This window comes from Eschrichtius robustus, chromosome X (genome assembly GCF_028021215.1).
Source record: "Eschrichtius robustus isolate mEscRob2 chromosome X, mEscRob2.pri, whole genome shotgun sequence".
Taxonomy (NCBI): Eukaryota; Metazoa; Chordata; class Mammalia; order Artiodactyla; family Eschrichtiidae; genus Eschrichtius; species Eschrichtius robustus.
In genome coordinates, this window is record NC_090845.1 from 114,136,881 (window position 1) to 114,152,287 (window position 15,407).

Genomic DNA, 15,407 nt, shown 5'->3' on the forward strand with positions numbered 1-15,407 from the left:
GGGGGGGCTGGGGTGAGAGGCACCCCCTTCACGCGCGCGCGCGCACACGTTGCTGGCGCACGCACTCACGCGCGGATACAGACACGCACGCACACACACACATATACACACACGCACAAAGCTCGCTCGCCTCGAGCGCACTAACGTGGCCGTTTTCTTTGTGTGGAGCCCTCGAGGGGGGTTGGGGCCCGGGTCCGGTCCGGGGGAGATGGCGCAGCCCATCCTGGGCCATGGGAACTTGCAGCCCGCCTCGGCCGCTGGCCTGGCGTCCCTGGAGCTGGACTCGTCGCTGGACCAGTACATGCAGATTCGCATCTTCAAAATCATCGTGATTGGGGACTCCAACGTGGGCAAGACCTGCCTGACCTTCCGCTTCTGCGGGGGGACCTTCCCGGACAAGACTGAGGCCACCATCGGCGTGGACTTCAGGGAGAAGACCGTGGAAATCGAGGGCGAGAAGATCAAGGTGATCCAGACGGTCAGGTCCGGGAAGGGAGGGATCTGGGAGGGGGCCTTGCCAGAGGCGTTGCTCTAGTGGTTGTAAATGTCCAGCGCGTGGCTGTGTCGCCGCTTGCTGAGCCCAAGACCCTCGGCACGTCCTCATCCCCTTCGCCTCTCTCAGTGGCCCAGTACCCACCTCACCCGTTTTTTGAGGGCAGGCGGGAGTGGTTGCATTCATGCCCTTTGCCCCTGCCTGGCAGCTCCCGGTAGGAAAAGCCTGTTTGATCCTATCCTTGACCCTGAGCTGGGAGCAGCGGCACCTGTGGGCAGAGGGCGGTATGAGGGATCTCCGTCCTGGTCTGTGGGATGGATCCCAAAGCGCTTTACACATCTTGAGGTCCCTTCTACCTCGTGGGTGCCAATAGGTTGCAAAAACCTGCTTTGGCTAAGCCCCCAGGCCTTGCGGGGGTGGGGAGAGATGGAAATCCATGGAGAATGAAAGCTGCTTTATTTTAAATTACAAGTTATAATTAAGTTTAAGGCTGATTTGGAATAGGAGTGGTGTGGGGTGCTTCTGGCACAAAGCCATGAGCCCTTTTAACGAAATTGAGACAGGGTTACCTGCCAACACTTCATAATAGATAAAACTAGTTCTTTTGGAAAGTACCCCTTAAATGATATCTTCTTTATTTGTCTGGGTACCTAATACCCGTTACTCATTCTGTTGGTATTGTCTTCAGCAGGCCTTTGTAAAAATGCAGAGCAACTTATCTGAGGGCTAAGGGAAGTGTCTTGGTGCCCCCCTCTCTTTAGTTTGTCAAGTAGGCTAAGTACAGATATTCTTGTCTGACCATTTGTGCTCACTTTTGGTTCAGAAAAGGTAGAAACTCGATAGGACAGTAATATTTCAATGTGCAGAGGACGGAGGGAGGGAGGACATGGCAAGGGCAGCTTCATGTGTCAGAGGAGCAGAGGGGGCAGGGTTATGGGCAGGAAAGCCACCTCAGAAGGCACTGGGCACTAAAGACCAACTTCTTTAGACCCACAGCTGGCCTTTTCTTAATTCTTTTTGTCTTTTAATTAATTAATTAATTAATTTTTGGCTGAGTTGAGGCTTTGTTGCTGCGCGCGGGCTTTCTCTAGTTGCGGCGAGCGGGAGCTACTCTTCCTGCAGTGCACAGGCTTCTCATTGCGGTGGCCTCTCTTGTGGCGCACCAGCTCTAGGCGTGTGGGCTTCAGTAGTTGTGGCATGCAGGCTCAGTAGTTGTGGCTCACGGGCTCTAGAGCACAGGCTCAGCAGTTGTGGCGCATTTGGCTTAGTTGCTCTGTGGCATGTGGGATCCTCCCGGACCAGGGCTCGAACTCATGTACCCTGCATTGGCAGTTGGACTCTTAACCACTGTGCCACCAGGGAAGTCCCACAGCTGGCCTTTTCTTGAGCCTATGGTCGGACACTTTCGGGTGAAGGTAACCCTCCCTCCTGCTGGGTAAACAGCCCCAATGACCACAGGGCCTCTCTTCTGAGTGATGTGGAGAGAAGGACTGAGTAACTGAGGAGAATGATGCAATGCTCTAAACTGTACAAGATTCCTGACTCCTTCATTATTAAAATGAATGTGTTTTAAAATGGCTTCAGAGACCAGGCCAAGGCAATAGATGTCAGGAAGATGGGCAGCTCAGTATCGGTAAGGGAGTGCTCTTGAAAACAACTGAGACCCAGGATCAGGAAGATAGGGCACTGTTTGGAAACAGTGATATTTTTTGCCCCTCGCATTTTGGAGGGAATTGCTACATTTCCTTTTAAAAGTCAAAGTAGGTATCTGTCTCCATCCTTTCCTAGGGCTCTTATGTCAATATCTGCTTGGCTAGGACTTCTTTAATGTAACATTGTAAGACTCTGGCATTTCTAAAACATGCCTTCTAAAATCCAAAATAGAAATGTACTTATGGATGTGCTCTTAAACCCTCAAAACCTTTTGAATTTAATGCTATCGCTTGTTTAAAATTGTGTCACATTGAGCCAACGAATCCTCTGGATTTAAGAGAGGGGGAAATAAGTCCCCTTGAAATTTAGATGGAGGAAAAAGGAAGCGTTTGGGAGTCTAGGGAAGGAGAACAGGGGGAGAGGAGAGGAGGAAGCCAGAAAGTGGGAGGTGAAAACGAGTGGAAGAGGGTCACTACCCAATGGCCTTGGGGAAATTTTGCAAAGATTCCTTCCCTTCTAACACCCAGTACTTGATCAAACTGGATTTTACAGTCTCTGCCAAAGATTCTGGACTTTTTCCCAGAGGGCAGAGCCTGTGACAATGTGACTCACTAGAAACAGAGCCCAGCACAGCACCACGTGCAGATAAGTGCTTAACACAGGCTTTTTTGGGAAGATGATATTTTCAAGAGGGCAAAACCTTGTGACACTGCTCATGGAGGAGCCCTCTGAGTGCAGATTCTGAGGGAGCTCAGGGTGGGGTGTGGGTGCAGCGGGATGGGGACCCTGCCTCTGGCAAAGCTGCTGCAAGCTCAGGGCCCCAGCCAGCAGGCAAGACCAGCATGTCCTTGGGGAGATGGCAGAGAATGGCAGCTAGCAAATGAGCTCCATAGGAGATGATTTTGCCCCATACTCCGGCTGGCCTGAAGTTTCTCAAGGAACAGGTACCAAAATCACGCTAGGAGGTGACTGCTTTTGGGGAAGAGAGAAAAGTCCCCAGGCTGAGGTGGCCCTAGACCACAGCCAGCGAGAGAAGGCTGTCAGGCTCTAAAATGCCAGTGCTCACAGGAGAGTGGCAGAGAGGTCTCAGCAAGCTCTTCTCTCAGTTCAAGAGTAGGGTGTGGCCTCTCCTGGGCTGGCCCACTGTGTCCCAGGGTGGCACATACTGTCAACCCCTGCAGGGGGACGACTAATTTAGCATATTTGGAGCTACTGTCTTAATTACCAGGGCCATCCCTAGGGCCTTGAAGCCCCATTTGGTGTCTCCAATCAATGTGTCCCCCATGCCCTCACAAGATTTATAATCCAGTATTTCCTGGTTCACAAGAACATCAAGAAAAGCCTACAACGAGTAGGCAATAATCATAATAACAACAACAAGTTCTATTTATTGAAGAAGCAAAGAGCACAGGCTAGGCACTTTCCATGCACTATCTTATTTGATCTTCTCAGCAACCCTATGAAATTAGGACTATTATTACCATTCTTGTTTTAGAGATAAGGAGACCAAAGTTAGATTAAATAATTTGCCCCAAGGTACGTGGATCTGAGCTTCAGTCTTTGACTCTTGTGCCCAAGCACTTCGCCATCTCACTATCCTGCCTTCCCCGTGACAGGGCCAGGATTTCAACCTAGATGCCGAGCTCATGCTCTTTCCTACTGCTCTCTCCTCTAGCGGGGCAGTATCTGGCTGGGGGGCATTGTGCTCAGGGCGAGGTGGCATGCCGGGCAACCAGCCTTATGGTCTCTTCTAGGCCAGGGGCCCAGGGTTTCAGCCCCAGAACCCAGGAGCCTTCAAGATGTCACCTTCAGCTGCACCCCAGACATTGAGCCGGGTTTTACTTTTTGCACCTTGACTGTCTCACCTTGGGTATGAGAATCAGAGGATGTTCAGAGATGGAAGAGACCTTAGAGCATCTCTAATCTGACTTCCTTATTTTACAGAGAGGAAACTGAGGCTCAGAGAGGGAGCGTGACTTGCTCAAGATCACCCAGGGCCCGGCCTACAACTCAGGTCTCCTATTCCCTTTTCGGTGCTCTTTCCACACACCATGCTGCCTGGCTTAGAAGAGCATGTAAATCCCCACTCTGGGCCAGCCCCATCGTCCATCCAACCCACAAAGTTACCTGTGACAGGGACATGGTGAGACATCATATGGGAAAGCTGACAGTCCTTCCTGACATCAGCCTAGGAAGGATGGAGGCCTCCCCCAATCCCCAAAGGCAGGGTGGAGCTTCCCTTAATGACCATTAAGTGTCTGTCACCTTACAGGTTTAGCTAAATATTGCGCCTGTCTCAGTCTAAAACATTGGAAAATGCCGACTGGGGCGTGTGTTTGGGGGTGGGCAGGTAGTAGAGGGGAGGCTCAGTTCTAATTTTTGAGCCATTCCTTGTAAATTTTCATGCAAGCACCCCCTGCTGTCCAGTTGGGTTCCTCCTATAGCCTGGGCACCCCCTCTGCCCCAGCACTCCAGACCAGGCACGCTGCAGGACAGCCGAGGCTGTGGGCAGGTGCCGCTCAGGATTGTGGATTTCTCTTCCTCCGCTGATCACTTGGAAAAACACCTTCGTGTGTTACATTACCGAGTGGCTGAGCTAAGCGTTCCCTCGGAAGCTGCCCGCAGTCAGAATGACATCATGTCTTCCTTAGGGCTTCTGAGCTTCCATCTCCTGCCAGTTAGCTGAATGGTTAATTATCCAGCAGTTTTGTTGTTTCTCTGTCTCCCTTGCTGCCTCTCTTGCTGTGGGTGAGTTTCTCTTTGTCGTCCTCCTTTGCCATTCTCTGTGTCAGCCTGGTGTGTGAACGTGGTGTATCTTAGATGCAGATGGGACAGCCAGCTAGCTGAAGATTTATCTTAAACTTTTCCCGTCATCCACTCGGGCATCCTCCAAAGGTTACAGATGTATTTTCTCTCTTTTTCCACTTCTACCCCCGCTCCACCAGCTTCCAACAAAAGGACATTCATGCCTTATCTGTAGAAAGACGCCAGATGTCTTCCCTAGGGATAAGAAATACCCATGTCAGCTAAGAGCACGTGCAGGGGGGAGGGACTTGCCGAAGCCTGCTCAGGCAGCGGTAGCCCCAGGAAAATGGTTTACAAGGCTAGATTTATCTTTGGCAGCCCCCCACCCTGTGCCCCTTGACTCTCCAGAGTCCCTGTCACTTTGGGCCTGCCCCCAGCCACCCATGGCATGTTGCTGGCCTTCCTCTCTCTTCCCCCTCCCCACTGACTGTGTTTGCCTTGGCTCTATCTCATCATCAAGAAGCCAAGCTTGGACTTCCCTGGCGAGCCAGTGGTTAAGACTCCACGCTTCCAATGCAGGGGACACAGGTTCAATCCCTGGTCGGGGCAGAAGGATCCCATATGCTGTGTGGTGCAGCCAAAAAAAGAAGCCAAGCTTTCTGCGCTTTCCAGGATGAGAACCAGCGGATCCAAGGAGCAGTGCTACCAGGACAGGGCTCATGGGCCCTCTGAGACAATGGCAACAGCTAATATTTGCAGAGCACTTTATATTGTGCAGAAGCTCTTCCTCGCATGTTATTTCATTTGGCTGGTCATTGACTCAGCTAGAAAGCTGAGGGGCTAGAACCCGGCTTTCCCAATTCCACATCTACTGCTGCGTTTCCAACAGCGCCAGCCCGATTAGCTGTCTGGCCAGACTTGATGGTGGCGGTTTCAGGCCAGGGACGAAGCGGGAGTGTATTAGGCACTGTGTCCTGTACTTACGAGGAATGCTACCAGATTGCTGTGTTTATCCTTAGTTTCCAGAGGAGGACGCTGAAGATAAAGTAACCTGACTGAGGACACCTAACTAGTAGGACGTGATTGGGTTGAGATTTGCACCCTAGTTGGTTTGACTCCACTATACCCCACTGGCCCTTCTGGAGAAAAGAGGGTCCTGGGGGCATGTGTGTGGCTAAGGGGCAGGCGTCAGATGCAGTGCCCACAGGAAGGGAGGACTGGGTGAGGGAGTGCCAGCTGCCAAAGGGAGAGGAGATGCTTTCATTGTCCGACAGAGGCCAGGGGTTTATGAGGATGCTGAGAAGGACAGGGACACTAAACCCAGAAACAAAATGAGGTCGGTCGTGTTCCAGCGAGCCTGACTGCCGTGCTCTCCCTTCGTGATAGCTCTTGAGGCCACAGCACTGGCTCTTCTGATTCTCTGCTGTGAGCAGCCTGCTTCCTGGCTCCCCTCTCACCACAGACAGGGGTGCAAAGAACTTGGGGTGGGGTTTCTAAAGAGCTGGAATGAGAGCAGTCGTTGAAATTCTGAGCCTCCGAATAAAAGCTTCAAGGCTCCCCAGGCACTGGAAAGGCAAAGGAGGTCTCCAGCAGAGAGGGCCCTCCCTGCAGTTCTGGCAGCTTGGGTAGCGTGCATAATTCTGAAGCCATAGAAAAGCCAAACAGCCAAACTACTCAGCACCAAACACCTCATACACTCCCACCCACGTTCCTGCTAGTGGCAGGTATTTTTAGAGTCCTGAGCTCATGGTGTTAAAGCATCTGCCACATGCCTGAGGGCTGGTAGGCATTCAGCCTTACTCAGAGGCAAGAGTTACGACTACCGGAGGGTGGGGGTGGGAGCCAAGTGGTAATGATATTCTCGCAGGACACCTGCCCTCTTCCCACTGACCTCCATTCCTTTCCTGGCCTGCTGTCCTCTTTCTTCCTGCTCAGAGCACCAGAGAGGTGGAAGAAATGAAACTCTCTTCTGTCTCTGCTTGCCGAAGCAAATCAGCCTTTGAGGACTTATGTTTTTCTGGGTAACCAAAGTCGAATGTTGTCTCTGAAATCACCTTGGCAGGTACCTAGGATGCCAGACAGTAGTTTTGCTGGCTCAGGCCAATACTGCTTTTTGATCACGATGACGATATTGATGACAAGCATGATGACGAGTGATCTGATGCAGAAAAAGACTGCTTACAGTCTAGCTGGAGGGATGCCAAGAACACTGATGAAACGACTAGAGAACAAATAAATATATTCTAAATGGTGTGGTGCAGACTCAAAGTGCGATAGGAATGCCTAAGGAAAGAGAATTGAAGAAAAGTTGGAGAAGGTTTTAGGAAGAAGGTGCAGTGTGAGCCAAGCCTGGAAGAATTGGTGAGCTTTGGATAGAGCAATGAGGGGGCAACCACCAAAGGTACAGAGGAGAGAATGAAGCAGGTGCAGCTGAGTAGTTGGAAACCAGGTTGGGTGGGGTCCGATTATGGCAGACAGAAGTGTTTCCATTTTGATGCCACATGCAGTAGAGGGCTATCGGAATTGGCGGAAGAGGAGGGTCACATGCTGATGCAAGCAGGGATTTAGGAAGGCTAGTTTGAAAGCAGTGTGCAAGAGGCACTGGAGTGGAGACGTCTAGAATCCGAAAGACTTTGCTGTAGTCCAGGGGTGAGGAGAGGAGAGTCTGACCAAGAGACATGGAAATCTAAATAGAAGAAGGAGATGAATTCGAATGTCGTGCCAAAGGAACATGGCGGCCATCTCCATTGAGGAGATGAAGGGAAGCCTGGACAATGAAAACTGATGTTCACAATGATGACTCTGGGGCCCTGTAAGATCTTCATTCAGCAAAGAGATTTAATTACTAGATTATACTTACTGACTGCTAACTCCAAATAAAGGCTATACTTCGTTTTAAGAACCATAGTAGTCAATTAGTGACCATAATCACATTTTCTTTCATAACTGAGAATTGTATAAGGCGTTGGGACCATCGTTCTCAGCATGATTTCTCTTGTCCAAGACTTTGGATGTATAACGGGAAATAGATTGGGCTGAATGTGTTTAGACTCCAGAGTATCCCCTGGGAGTTGTATCTTTACATATGTTACTGATTGGCCTTATCCCAAAAGCTGAGAGGCAGAAGAAAAATCCAGTGAGCTAAATTACCTTTTACATAACAAAGAAATGAACTTAAAATAAATTGAGCCACACGGTGAGATTTTAACACTAACTTTGTTTTCTTTAAAAAGTCATAAAAAAAACCCCAAACCAAACCAAACCAAACAAAAAAAACCAAAGTGATGTATGCATGCAGTAGAAAATTTGGAAGATCCAAAAAAAAAGGGCTTCCCTGGTGGCGCAGTGATTGAGAATCTGCCTGCCGATGCAGGGGACACGGGTTCGAGCCCTGGTCTGGGAAGATCCCACATGCCGCAGAGCAACTAGGCCCGTGAGCCACAATTGCTGAGCCTGCGCGTCTGGAGCCTGTGCTCCGCAACAAGAGAGGCCGCGATAGTGAGAGGCCTGCGCACCGCGATGAAGAGTGGCCCCCGCTTGCCGCAACTAGAGAAGGCCCTCGCGCAGAAACGAAGACCCAACACAGCCATAAATAAATAAATAAATAAATAAATAAATAAATGTTAAAAAATACAAAAAAAGAGAAGAAAGTAAATATCACCTAAGTTCCACTGTTCATAAATAACCATTAATGTTCTGGCATATACACTTCCAGTCCTATGCATTTGTCTATGTTTAACTTTTTTAAAAAAAATTGGGACCATAGCATATGAAAAATTTTGTTTCCTACTTTTTTCACTTACTTATATTTTATGAGCATTTTCTACACCATTTATTCTATGAAAAGGTTATTTTAATGGCTGCATAATAGCCCATTGTATAGATATATATTGGGTTGGCCAAAAAGTTCATTCAGGTTTTTCATAACATTATATGGAAAACCCCAAACGAAATTTTTGGCCAACCCAATACATACATTTTAGCTGCTCCTCTCCTAGTGAACATTTAGGTTGTTTCCTGTTTTTTTTTTTTTTTAAGTGATTAAGATCTTTGTGCAGAATTTTGACCACATATCTCTTTTTTTCTTTTTTTGCTCCCCCCCGTTTTATTGAGATATAATTGACGTGCATCACTGTATAAGGTTAAGGTGTGCAGCATAATGGTTTGAGTTACATATATTGTGAAATAATTACCACAGTAAATTTAGTGAGCACCCATCATCTCATACAGATACAATAAAAAGAAAAAGCCAAAAAAAGAAACAGTTTTTCCTTGTGATGAGAATTCTTACGATTTATTCTCTTAACAACTTTCATATATATTATACAGCAGTGGTAACTATGGTCATCATGCTGTATATTATACCCCAAGTACTTATTTACGTTATCTGCTATTTCTTTTGTATAGATTTCTGGAAGTGGGATTCTAGGCTCTAAGAGTTTTGTACATTTTTAAGGTTTTTGATAATATTGCCAAATTGCCCTCCAGGAAAGTTGACCGATTTACATTCCAGTTTTTCAACTAAAAACCTTAAGAAAGACTTAATAAACCTTGAAAGAAACTTCTCTCTATATGTTGATAAGTCCATTCTGCCAATTTGTCGAAGAACCACTTCCTGTGTCAGGGCTTGTCACCTCATTTTTATAATGCCACAGAACCATGTTTTCTCCTATCTGTTCATGTTTCGTTTTCTGACTCCAAATACGGGTCTTTGTATCTTTCAGGTTCAGGTGTGGGACACCGCCGGTCAGGAACGCTTCCGAAAAAGCATGGTCGAGCATTACTACCGCAATGTGCATGCCGTGGTCTTTGTCTATGACGTCACCAAGATGACATCCTTCACCAACCTCAAAATGTGGATCCAAGAATGCAATGGGCATGCCGTGCCTCCACTAGTCCCGAAGGTGCTTGTGGGCAACAAGTGTGACTTGAGGGAACAGATCCAGGTGCCCTCCAACTTAGCCCTGAAATTTGCCGATGCCCACAACATGCTCTTATTTGAGACATCGGCCAAGGACCCCAAAGAGAGCCAGAACGTGGAGTCAATTTTCATGTGCCTGGCTTGCCGATTGAAGGCTCAGAAATCCCTGCTCTATCGTGATGCTGAGAGGCAGCAGGGGAAGGTGCAGAAACTGGAGTTCCCACAGGAAGCTAACAGTAAAACTTCCTGTCCCTGCTGAAACCAAACGGTGTAAATACAAGAGCAATTATCACTGGAGGTTTTTTTCTTTCCCTTTTTTCTGTGCCTGTATAACACTGACACCTGCTTGTTTCCATACAAATTGATATTAAAATAAAATTTGTATAGATTATCATATGCCTTCATGTCTTGCTTTCCTCCAAGAAGACATTTCTGATTGTGATGAGTGGAAGAGGCAGCTCGCCCTACTAGAAAGGCACACTCCCTACCAGCCTTCTACGCTGCCTGAAATGCTCATCCTTTGAGTCACTTCTTCAGGACTAATTCATTCTCTCACATGATGTCATCAGTGGGCAGAAACACCCGGAGGGGGTGGAATACAGGACAGGTATGTGGTTCTAGAGAGCCAGTGCAGGCGGAGGGATAGAGAAGTTTTGAGAGCAGACATTGACTCATCATTATTTCCTAGGTTCCTAGGATGTCGAGAGTAGGCTGCTCTCTTCTTATTTCCCAAAATTTAAAAATAAAAATACAGGTTGCCCAGGCTTCCCTGGTGGCGCAGTGGTTGAGAATCTGCCTGCTAATGCACGGGACACGGGTTCGAGCCCCGGTCTGGGAAGATCCCACATGCCGCGGAGCAACTAGGCCCGTGAGCCACAACTACTGAGCCTGCACGTCTGGAGTCTGTGCTCCGCAACAAGAGAGGCCGCGATAGTGAGAGGCCCGCGCACCGCGATGAAGAGTGGCCCCCGCTTGCCGCAACTAGAGAAAGCCCTCGCACAGAAACGAAGACCCAACACAGCCAAAAATAAATAAATTTATATATACAAAAAATATATATATAGGTTGCCCAACAGGCCCAGTTCCTTCCAACGCCGTTAGCTCCTGCTTCCCCATTTTTCACCAAGCAGCCCCCGATACCAAAAGTATTTCTTTCCCCCTGCCCTTTCTTGAAGAGGGCAGGGTTCAAGCTAACATAGGTCTATGATGCCCCCAGATCTTTGCTGGAAGAAATGTAACAGGAGGATTCAGCCCCTACGTTCCAAGACCCTCTGATTTAGTTGTGAGAACAACGTACACACTGAAACTACTTGGGAACAAAAATTAGACAAGAATATTACCAAGGGCAAGACTGTGCTATGGAAATTGAAAGCATCATATACTCAGCGTCAGGGAGGAGTCACCAAAAAAATCACTGAACTTATTCTGGTTGTTGAATAAAGTGTAATATTTGGATTGGTAAAGAGGAGGGGAGTGGGCAAAAGTAGGGAGGCAGGAATGACCCTGGGGCTTGAGCAGAAGGACAACTAGGAGTCTGGCCCACTGACAGCTGAGAGCCCTGGTGCGGAGCCAAGGCTGGGGAGGCCCACGCCTCAGGCAGGACAGTTTATTGCTTTTTGAGCCAATGGGAACTTCTGGTGGCTCTCCAGCAGAAGTCCTGTAGGTATTTCTTGTACATCTGGTCCTATGGATGTGAAAGCTCCTTATCCGATGGTTAAAGAAACTAAAAGTGGCTCTGAAGGCGTATCTACTGTACAACAGCCCCAGGTAGATTTCTTTGCTTGGGGGTGCTTCTAAAGGCAGCCCTCCTGTTGGAAGCCCAAGAGGAGGGGAGGGGGTCCCAGACAGATAGCCCCTGAGCACTGTCCTCTGATAGGCGAACGCAGCTCTGGCCCTGCCCCTAACAGCAAAGGGTAACAGACGTGCTTCCCACCCAAACAGCCTGTCTGCTCCTGCGTCCCTCACTGACTACTTCCCCGCCCAACCCCACTCCCGCCTGCTGTCAGCCTCAGCCCAGCTGCCAGTCTGGTTCTCATCACTTTGTTTCTGCCTGGATCCTGGTTTTTGGAGTCTTCTTAGTACCCCCAGTTAAGGCTGTGTTTTCTGACCGGTTGTCCCCACCCAACGTCCTGCCCCTGACTCTCACCCGAGGGGCTGGGGTCCTGTTGTCTATTGGTGAACTGCCCGCTGAAGCCCCTGTTGCTGTGCTTCTCCCCGATGGAATACCCCAGGACCTTGTCTCAGGCTTCAGATGCCGACTTCTTGCCCAGGATATGGACTACTGTTGTGGCATCTTTTGGCTCTTGTGACCTGGCTGCAGGGCCGGGCCACCTCTCAGTGGCTGCGGGGACACTTGTCCATCCTAATGGATGCATTTTAGTCCGGGTCCCGGCCCGCCTTGGTCACACCCCTTTCTGCTTTAACAGGGTCAAGATGACAACATTCCAAGTCCTCTGACCAGGCTTGCCTCTGACACCTTTCAGGCATTCAACAAACGTTTACTGAGCACCTACTGTGTGCCACTGTTCTAGGCCCCAGGGATACATAGGTGAACAAAATTAAATCCTACTCTCATAAAGGAGACAGACACTAAACAAGAAATGAGATATATAAATGAGATCGTTTGAGAGAGTGATAAGGACTCTAAGGGCCGTAAAACGGGGTAAATGGACAGAAAGTGCGGGAGGTGGGGGGAGGGCAACATATTAGATAGAGTGGTCACAAGAGACGTCTTTTTTTTTTTTTAATTATTTTGCTTTTTTAAAAATTTTTTTAATGCTATTCTTGTCTGCTTACATTCTTTTTATGTATATATGTATGTATGTATGTATGGCTTTGTTGGGTCTTCGTTTCTGTGCGAGGGCTTTCTCTAGTTGTGGCAAGCGGGGGCCACTCTTCATCGCGGTGCGGGGGCCACTCTTCATCGCGGTGCGCGGGCCTCTCACTATCGCGGCCCCTCTCGTTGCCGAGCACAGGCTCCATATGCGCAGGGTCAGTAATTGTGGCTCACGGGCCTAGTTGCTCCGCGGCATGTGGGATCTTCCCAGACCAGGGCCCGAACCCGCGTCCCCTGCATTGGCAGGCAGATTCTCAACCACTGCGCCACCAGGGAAGCCCCAAGAGGTGTCTTTGAAGAGAGAACATCTGAGCTGAAACCTAAATGAAAGAAAGCAACCAGCTGTGAGGGAAAAGAACCCCAAGCAGAGGAAACAGCAGATACCAAGGCCCTGAGGCAGGGGTAAGGTTGGTGCATTTGAGGAACAGAAAGGGGGCTGGTGTGGCTAAGCAAGCAGGGAGGAGAATGTCGGTTTATTTAAGTGCAGTGGGAAGCCAGTGGAAGGTCTTAGCATCATCTAGATTTAGTAACCTTTGGGAAGATTCAGCAGGTTTACTGACCGGTAAGAGGGAAAAGCCTCCACTTTTCTTAGCTCCTCTGAGAGGAACGGGCAGCCTTCCCGGGTGCCTCCTGAGTGTGGGCCTCAGGGCTGTCCCTTCCACGCTGGCTGGTCCCCACCTTAAAATCCAGACTCTGAAAACTGCCCCCAGACAATTACCTTTTGGTAATTGGTACCGCCAAGGCTCTGGTAGTTTTGCTGCCAAAAGCAGGCACTCACCAATCCTACCTGCCTGTATCTTCTGCAGCTCACCTGCCCAATCCCGTCCCTTCCTGTAGGATGACATTGCTCTTGCTCAGGCACCTGGGGACAGCCAAGAAGTCAGGGGGTTCCCCACTGTGGCCCCAGGAATCCTGAGAAGCTCTGGGCTCCATCCAGTCTCCCAGCCCCAGAACTTCCTGCTGGCAGCAGCAGGGTGGCATGGTGGCCCCCAGGCCGCCCACAGACCGAGCAAGAGGACCTGGGAATGGGCTGTTCCCAGAGTGCACCCAGAGGAAGGGGACTCAGGAGGCCAGAGAACAGTGACACCCTTGTTGCTGTGAGGGTGGTGAGGAGCGGGGGGCTTCAGGAGATGCGGGCTCCTCATTCAGCCTCAGTAAAGCTCTGGAACGATCCATGATGGCCAGTATCTCCCCTCTACAGCCCCCCTTCACTTTCCAGACCTGTACCCTTGAGTCTTCAACTGTGCTACAGAGACAGGACCTGGAGAAATAACTACGAACATTTCAATGCCTATTGGATACCAGACCCTGTGCTAAAACATTTTATATTCTTTCACTAGCTCATTTAATCTTCCTTCAACCCTGTGAGGTAGGGATAATGCCTTCCATTTTACAGATAAGAATATGGGTGCTGACCTGTCCAAGGTAGTAAGTGGTGAAGGGAAATTTGTCTTACTTCAAGTCGAGGCTCTTTCTATGATATTATACTGTCTTTCCAGCTGGTTCCAAGCTCCAGGATTTCTCCCCTTGCAGGGATTGTGAGTTTGCTCCAGCCAGTGCCCCTGACCCATGGAGGCTTGACCAGGAGGCCACTCAATATCCGGGAGGCCAGACAGGGACATTCCTCCCTGAATGGGACACCCCTGACCACATCCTCCAGGAAACCCAAGTGGCTGACAGAAGAAGTGTCAGCTCCAGGCCAAAGGAGTCCCTGAGATGTCCTTGGCTTGGACAATAGCTAGGAACCACACAGCCAGCCGGACTCTGCAGCTCAGCCTTTGGGGGCTGTAGGATCCTGTCACTGGGACCCCCAGCACCACCCTTCCCCCAGTATCGGAGCATTTGCTCAGGCCCCCGATTCAGCCTGAGGACTGGCTCTGGCTGAGTTCAGTGTGGCTGAGAACTGTCTCAGCAGGGCCCTTCAGTCAGGGAGACCAAGACGAAATGCTTCTCTGAGCACCGCCACCTGGAGCGGTGCTGGGGAGGGAGGTCCAGCCCGGAATAGCTGGAGAAGCCCACCCCCCAAGTGTAGCTGACTGCCGCCCACCCTGTGTACGTGCGGGGCCGGGATGGAGGGCTTGGAGACATGCTGAGAGCTCCCTGGAAAGCAAGGCTTAGCTTCTCCTGCAACTTTGAGCGGCAGATGCAGAGAGGGGTCAGTGATTATTCTGTTATAACATCTGAGGGGACAGAGTTGCTGCCTTAACTTATAGAGACCTCCCTCCACCCACCATCCCTCATCCCCTCACTGGGAGGGGCCTTGCTCCCTCTGGAAGGGCTGGCCTAGGCCCCACTGGTTTCACACCTAGTTCTGACTCCATGACTGTCCATGTCCCTAAGGGCTGGAGCTGCAGCAGCAGAACTGAGATGTGAACACCAGAGATTGCCCTAGATTAGCAGTTCCCAAACGCCGGTTCACATCTGACTGAATGAAATCCGTTGGCACCGTGTTAAAGTATAGATTCCTGGGGCACCAGCCTGTACATTCTGATCTACTAGATCTGGGGGCAAGGCCCAGGAATTTATTTTTTTTTAAATATCCATAGTTGATTCTGATGTGCCTCCAGGTCTTTCTCTCCCCTCCCCCCTACCCCCAGGCTTCCTGATAAACCCTAAGATCTGCAACTACCTTTCTTGAGCCACGCCTTCAAAATTAGTGGTCTAGTTAACCATGGAATCCAGCCTGGTGAGGTGGATCCTTTCCTAGGATAAATGAAACTGTTCCAGTCATAGCAAACGTCCTTGGGCTGTGCGTCTGA

At 49.6% G+C, this 15,407-nt stretch overlaps 1 protein-coding gene across 1 annotated transcript; it reads left to right on the forward strand.

Annotated features, from left to right (window-relative positions):
* Positions 1–10,147, forward strand: RAB33A (RAB33A, member RAS oncogene family). The gene is made up of 2 exons (XM_068533541.1): positions 1–466; positions 9,616–10,147. The coding sequence occupies exons 1-2, from the start codon at positions 209–211 to the stop codon at positions 10,069–10,071; spliced, it is 714 nt and encodes a 237-aa protein (XP_068389642.1). The 5' UTR covers positions 1–208; the 3' UTR covers positions 10,072–10,147.
* Positions 10,148–15,407: the final 5,260 nt, after the last annotated feature.

What these genes read in the sequence shown, in the direction of transcription:
- RAB33A (XM_068533541.1), top strand. Translation starts at nt 209, where the DNA reads ATGGCGCAGCCCATCCTGGGCCATGGGAACTTGCAGCCCGCCTCGGCC. An exon ending in TCGAGGGCGAGAAGATCAAG is followed by an intron (nt 467 to 9,615) that starts GTGATCCAGACG and finishes TGTATCTTTCAG; the next exon opens with GTTCAGGTGTGGGACACCGC.